General features: G+C 37.7%; 1 protein-coding gene across 2 annotated transcripts in view; it reads right to left on the bottom strand.

The window, feature by feature from the left end:
* LDHB (lactate dehydrogenase B) overlaps window positions 1-7,692 on the bottom strand; it is a 23,594-nt gene that overhangs the window by 9,126 nt on the left and 6,776 nt on the right. For both annotated transcript variants that reach the window (XM_017522960.2, XM_037736490.1), the window contains 2 exons: window positions 2,282-2,399; window positions 325-498 (listed from right to left, as the gene is read on the bottom strand). In XM_017522960.2, the coding sequence (XP_017378449.1) occupies window positions 325-498; window positions 2,282-2,399 (292 nt within the window). The remainder of the gene's footprint in view (window positions 1-324; window positions 499-2,281; window positions 2,400-7,692) is intronic.

Genomic DNA, 7,692 nt, shown 5'->3' on the forward strand with positions numbered 1-7,692 from the left:
AAGAGAGAGAGAGAAGGAAGAAGGAAGGAAAGGAGGGGGAGAGAGAGAGGGAAGGGGGAGGAAGGGAGAAAAGAAAAAAGAGAAGGAAGGCAAAAGAAAGAGAAAGAAAGGAAGAAAGGAAGGTGTTATGAAATTGCTTTACATAAAACTCTTCTCACATTTTTCAAACATTTGGTGTTTGCAAACACCACTAAGGCCAATAAAAGACATGTAAATTGCTTCTATAAGTGAATACTGGGACTGATTTTAGTCCAAAACAACAACAACAAACACCCCAAAACACTGAACTTAACAGAACAGAGACTGACAGTATTACTATAATACCTGGGTTGGAAACCACAATTATGATGCAGTCAGGACTGTACTTGACGATCTGAGGAATAATGAATTTGAAGACATTAACGTTTCTCTGCACCAGATTGAGACGACTCTCCCCCTCTTGCTGACGGACTCCTGCAGTTACCACTACAATCTTAGAATTGGCGGTCACGGAATAATCTTTAAAAAGAGAGGCAAAAACCGTACTTTAAATGCAGCTGTTCAATAAAACATATCCTATATGATATGCTCTAAAAGCCTAACCACACATAAGATGCTAGGACAGATATGTGAATTAAGTTTTCTGTATTGTAAGGGTTTGAAGTTTAATGTTTCTGTGGCTTCTTTCTTCTCCCTTGAACTACACTGCAATAATCCAAACATCAAAATGCCTCAGAAAATAAAGATGACCCCAAAATGTTTTTGGCTATGAATTCAATGAACCATCGGGAATAAAATGAAGTGTAAACAGTGAATCCAATAGGTAGCCAAAAAAAAGAAAAAAACAAAACTGAGTCAATTTTAAGTTACTTTTATCTTAAAAAGTTAAATTTAGGAAGGGCAAAAAGGCACCAAGTGTTTGGTTTTGTCTGGAAACTAAAACATGGATTTCTAATACGTTTGTAGGAAGTTCATTTACTTTTTATCACTGCAAGTTTTCCAGGAGATTTTATTTTTTTCTTAAGGAAGTGTGTCCTTTTTAAAAATATACAGATACTGCAATTTGATGTGATCATTTGACTCAATAGTTATGGATGATTCACATAATTAAACTGGATTACAGTGTACCTTTTGATGGTTACTAATACTTTGGTTCCTCTCCCATAAAATGGAGGTAATTATAGTCCCTACATTTCATAAGGTTGTTGCAAAGATGAAGTTAGATGAAATAATATGTGCAAAATTTTTCACATGGTGCCCAGAATGTCACAAATTTATAAATAATAGCTATTATTTAGTTTTTTTTCAAGGCATTGAAATTACCTTTTACCAATACTTTAGGGGCCGAAAACATGCCTGCTCTCAGATACATATAAACAAGCCATTGTAACATAATAGCCCAAAATGTTACATATAAAATGTGTAGAAGGAATGTGGGAGAGGGTTAATAGAAGTGATACTTCAGTTTAACCTTGAGGATAAACTGGACCCAGAAGAAAAGAAGAAACTGCCAAACCAGATTCACCAGGATGGGAAGGCTAATTTTATAACAGAGACTGAGGGAGAAGAGGAGGATGGTGAGGCATGAGGAAATGCAGGTTGTATCCAAATTGAGATCTGTGCAGGCCGTGCTAAAGGTTTTAGAATGTAGACAAAGGTTTATAAAAAGACAAGACATTTTTAAAGAAAAGAATGCATCCAAACTTTCATTTTAGGGAATACATCTGTTTTAGGACAAAGATAACTAGTGTGGAGTATGGAATACATAACCATTTTCTACAGATACTTCCAATGGGAAAATGTCAATTTGCTATGTGTATATAATAGCAGTATCAAGTGGGTTTCTAGAAATAGATGAAAGAAAATTGGCCTATAGAAGAAAGGTGGTAAGATAAACCAAATAATGCTATAAATCCAATTTGTTATTTCCTCTTAGTGACATATCAGTGATCATTTATGGATAGCAAACTCATTTTGGTAGCTGTCCATTAATAAATGAATATAAAATATATTAGAAATAAAAAGTAGAATATAGTAGAGAAATAAGAAGAGCTTTTTATAAAATGAGGAAAAAGGGGAAAACAGTTTATAATTACATAACAATTGGAAATAATTTGAATTTACTAAACTAGATTATAAATATTTTATTAACAGGTATTGAAATATTGAAATACCTGTTCCAAAACTTCAACTTTTCCTACTTAAAAATACATCTATTATGCTGTAAGATGCATTCTAAATGTATTTTTGGGGACATGAAAAAAATTAACATTTGTTCACTTTGGGCATTAAGTGAAATTACCTTTATCTGCCACAATTTTGGGTGTCTGAAGAAATAAGCTCCCGTGCTGCAGATCCATCATTTCTCCTTTAAGTTTATCTTCCAAAACATCCACAAGAGCAAGTTCATCAGCCAGAGACTGTAAATGCAAAAACAGGCATTAGAATCCTAAGCCACTCTAGGATGCCTCGGCTCAAAATCTAACCCAAAGAAAGATCTTTACATGGCTAAGCACCAAAGGTCAAAACATCTTAAGAATTTTACCATGAAATAAGATACTCAACTAGGATTCAGTTCACGTGATACAAACTATACTTTAAGAGCATATAGACTAAAAGATTCATTATGAAACCAGCTTAGTTCAAGAGTAGGCCCAGTGAATACAAGTCTACATATTAAGAGGGAATGGTGAAAATAAAAATACACTCAGGCCCAGAAACAACCTTGGGCAATGTGTCCATCCTTGAGGTCACCCCAGTTTAGAGGTTTTCTGAGGGTAGATTTGGCTTAAATCACCAGGAGTGTGAGTTTACTTTAGGGTAGGATTTGAAACCCAAGTTGAAGCTTAGAATCTTCGGGTTGGCTCTGATCCACTCAAATGTCTTAATGGGGGAAGGAAGGAGAGTTTTATGGACAGAGTCTAGGATTGGGAGTTTTTTTTCACAGGTGATCACTCCAAATGTGTGCCTGAGACTTGCCCAGTCTCATATTTCTTTTGTTTTCTATTCCAGTTGTCACTCTCTGTCCCCTATCCAAAATTAAATCTAAAGTAATGAATATACTATTTAATCTTGATTGAAATAATATATATATACATATACATATATGTATATATACGTATATATATACACATATATATGTAGAGAGAGAGAGAGAGACCGAGTCTCACTCTTGCCCAGGCTGGAGTGCAGTGGTGCAATCTTAGCTCACTGCAACCTCTGCCTCCCATGCTCAAGTGATTTTCCATCCTCAGCCTCCTGAGTAGCTGGGATTACAGGTGTGCACCACCATGCCCAGCTTATTTTTGTATTTTTAGTAGAGATGGGGTTTCGCCATGTTGCCCAGGCTGGTCTTGAACTCCTGACCTCAGTTTCAGTCTCTCAAAGTGCTGGGATTATAGGCATGAGTCACCACCCCAGGCCTGGAATCATATTTTTTTTTTTCAATAGTCTTGGAATCTCTACATAAAAGTGGAAGAAAAAAAGGAAAAAAAAAAAAAGGTGGTTGGTCTAGACACATCTAAACAAGCTGTCAGCTATGAAATTCCATTATCTTATGGAAGTCATAATTTATAAACTGTTTAAAAAGTGGTTATCCCTCCAATTGAAACATCACCAGAATCCTTGCTTTTATTGTTTTTATGGCTGGTAGCAAAAATATCAGCTAAGTAGAATATATCAATACAGGGGCCCAGTTAAAAATGCCAATACAGTCATTCCTCAATATACAATACTCAAGGGATTGGTTCCAGAACAACTGAGTGTACCAAAATCTGGGTATAAGGAAGTATACAAAATGACAGTATTCACGGGATGTGAAAGACTCTCCACATATTTGGGTTTTGCATCCCCTGAATGCTATATTTTCAATATATTTTTGGTTAAAAAAATCTGCCTGTAAGTGAACCTACCCATACTGTTCAAGGGTCAACTTATTCTAAGAACAGTAGTGTGATCAGCTACACAGGTGAAAGGTGTAGGGTGTTAATTGGGGGTGGGGGGATGGGATGGGACACAGAAGTAACCGGAGTTCAGGAAGCACTGTGAAGAAGAAGGTGGAGTAGCTCAGGCGGCAGGGGCCACCAGAGGGAGATGCAGCAGAGATCTGGGAGACAACGAATAAGAAAAGCTGACCTACTTAGCTTGCTAGATAAAGCAGGTCTCACTCCCTGTACGACAATGAATAAACACTGTCGTTTGTTGCTAAAATCTAAGTGGCTAGCTGGTCTCATGAAGTGAGTTACAGTGGGCTTGCTTGTGAGGGTTTCTCTTAGACTGAGAGCGTCCTGATGGCTGAATGAGTCCTTAGTTCTGAGCAACCAAATTACTTGCAGATTTTTGAAACGACCGTTCTGCAAGTTGGGGATCACATAGAAAACATTTCTTTGTTTCCAGTTATATCAAATACTGGCATTAATTTTTATCTATCTTTACTTAAACCGTTTTGACACCTTTAAAGCTGCTTTTGTTGCTTCGCAACCTCTGATAAGAACACACAAAATTCTCATTTGTGTTTTTTAAGTCCTAAATTAATGCAATATAACTTAATAATAGCTGTAATGGTTCTATTAAGGTACTGAGCACTGGGAATATCATTCTTATTTTAGTAACATCACATGTGTGCTGCAGAAGTCAACAGGGCAAAACAATTGAGTGCTTAAGTAGAAAAGGATGTCACAGGATCTCAGATCCTGTCTCTCTGTTTCAGTGGGTGTAGAGAATTGTCTGAGTAGTGCATACTCTGCTGATAAGGAAGGAAGAGATCCAACACTTAAATAATAATAATTGAAACACCAAATTTAGCCGCATCTGCAGCACTATCCCGCAAATGGAGAGACGTGCAAATAGAGGATGTGTGACTAAGTACTGGTGCTGCTGTTTGGCTTACATAAATCTCCCTCTGTATTCACATATTTTATAAAATGAACTTACCATATATATAATTCACTTAAGCTGTAAGTATGTTTAAAACGTTTGAAACAGCAAGATTTAGATTAACTTAAAAGCAGTATTCTTTTTACGGATCAGGGTCAGTTATATACCAAAATACTATTTTTGAAGGCTTACTATAACAATAAAACTGCTTTTAAAAACATGTTTATTTTTACTCCTGTGACAGACTTAAAAAAAAAAAAAGGCTTTTAATCTAAAGTCTTGTGTGGAACAGACACAGCCATATATTCCGCCTTTTCTTCCTCCTAAGTAATACATTACTATCACCAGCGCCTTAGTATTTGATGGTTTTTATATCCAAGTGTTGGCTGGGCAAGGTGGCTCATGCCTGTAATTCCAGCATTTTGGGGGACTGAGGCAGATGGATCATCTGATGTCAGGAGTTTAAGACAAGCCTGACCAACATAGTGAAACCCTGTCTCTACTAAAAATACAAAAATTACCAGGGCGTGGTGGCATGCACCTGTAGTACCAGCTACTTGGGAGGCTGAGGCAGGAGAATCACTTGAACCCGAGAGGCAGAGGTTGGCAGTAAGCAGAGATTGTGCCACCGCACTCCAGTCAGCCTGCATGACAGAATGAGACTCCATCTCTCTCTCAAAAAAATGCATCTGTATATATATATATATATATATATATATACACACACACACACACACACACATATGCATTTTTTTGCATAATATCCAAGTGTTTAGTATATGTAAAATTTGTGGGAGGAAAGGGTATAACCTTTCTCAAACTGTTAACTAAATGGACAAGTGCCATTTATTCAATAGTTTGTGTTTCTTCCCCTCCGAAATGCTACTTTTATATTATTATTAAATACTATTTGAGCATGTTTCTGGCTGAAATGCCAAACCTGGCTTGTACAAATACCAAATTTTAATTATGTTTTACTTTTAAGCCAAGTCTTGCACTGCAAAACTACTTTGCAATTTGTCTGTACATACCTTGCTCCTCCTAAGAGCTTTGTTATCTGTGTTCGTACTACAAGAACATGGCTACAGGCTACTGAAGCAAAGATAAACACTCAAACCACAGACAGACTTAGAAGCTAAGGATCTAAGATAATCTCGTCTGGAAGTTCTTCATGACCCTTACAACATGATGACTTAGACATTCAGCTCCTCCTCTTGGTGGCTAAAATGTAGAGCTTGAGATGGCTCAGGCTCTACATTTTAGATGGCTGAGATGGATAATGGGGCAAAAGTAAAGTCTGGCAGTAGAATATATAAAAAAATCAAAAGCTATGACCAAAGTTTGACAAAATATGAGTGCACCTTATAAGTAATAGCAGGAAATAATCATTTATTTATCATAGAAGTGCCTGGCAACCTACTACTCAGGTACACACTTATGATAAAGTCTCTGCTGCGATAGAATGCATCAGGAAGTAAACAGGAATTAAACAAACAAAAAATCTGGTTAATCTCTGAAGGTACAACTGCTCTGAAGTGCACAAGGCAGTGAGATGTTGAAACTATAGGAAGGAAATTTACTTTATATGGGAAGGCAGGGAAGGACCTGCCTGCAAAGGCATGCATTTGCAGTAAGATCTGAATGATAAGAAGGGGTCAACCCTGTGGCCTAGGGAAGGACATTCCAAGTGAAGGGAAATGCAAGTAAAGGAGTTTAAGCAAAAATGAGGTTGGTATTTGGGAGGCAGAAGGTAAATAGAAGAGACGAAGTCAGAGATGGGACCACCACGTTGCACTGGCAGGTCTGTTGCGTCTTTGTGCATGGTGCCCCCGGAGTTGGGTGCTCTATTGCTTTGCTCTGAGAAAAGAGCAGGGAGGGATCTGTGAGGCCTCATGGGATTTTATGTATGTGTGTAGCATACGTGCACTGTAAAATGACTGGAAAGTTTTGAGTAGGGGAGCCACTAGTTTTATGAAAGCTCCCTGTGATTATTATGTCAGCAATGGGCTGCAGAGAGTAAGCAAAAGCAGAAGCCAAAAATAATCGAGTTTTCATATGGTGGGACACCGTACTAGGGAGCCTTAGGGGGCTTTGCAAGACTAGCTACCGCATGTCCCTACTCAACTTCTCTGATGCTATACTTTTATTTAACTTCTGGGGGCAAAGTACACCATCTATGAGCTCAAAAAGGCCAGATCTGGCATGTACTCTCTGCGTGATCTTAGGTGTTTTGCTTTTGTTTTTTTTCAACAATAAGGTATAGATGACAGTATCTTCTGACACTGACAGTTTCCAGAAAGGAATAAATGAAGTAATATACAAACACCCACATACAGAGTTATTTTCCTTTCTCTATTAAGCTAGTGGAATTTCTAATCTTTACCGTGTATTAACATAAATTTGAACCACTTTTATTTCTACCCATTAAAGTAATATTTAGCGATTTTTAATTGGTTAAGTCATCTTTCAACAAGTCAATCATTCTTTCCTGTATTTATGTTTTCAAAAATATCCTTCATTATATAGTCTCCACATAATTTCTAAAGCAATGGACTCCATTTTGCTAAAGATAAAGGGAAGAGGAACAGTAGATTGAAAACAGGAATCAGCTGGGCGCAGTGGCTCACACCTGTAACCCCAGCACTTTGTGAGGCCAAGGCAGGCAGATCAACTGAGTTCAAGACCAGCCTGGCCAACATCATGAAACCCCGCCTCTACTAAAAATACAAAAAAATTAGCTGGGTGCGGTGGCAGGTGCCTGTAATCCCACTTACTCAGGAGGCTGAGGCAGGAGAATTGCTTGAAACTGGGAGGCAGAGGTTGCAGTGAGCCAAGATC

Source organism: Cebus imitator, unplaced genomic scaffold (assembly GCF_001604975.1).
Source record: "Cebus imitator isolate Cc_AM_T3 unplaced genomic scaffold, Cebus_imitator-1.0 Scaffold25, whole genome shotgun sequence".
NCBI lineage: Eukaryota > Metazoa > Chordata > Mammalia > Primates > Cebidae > Cebus > Cebus imitator.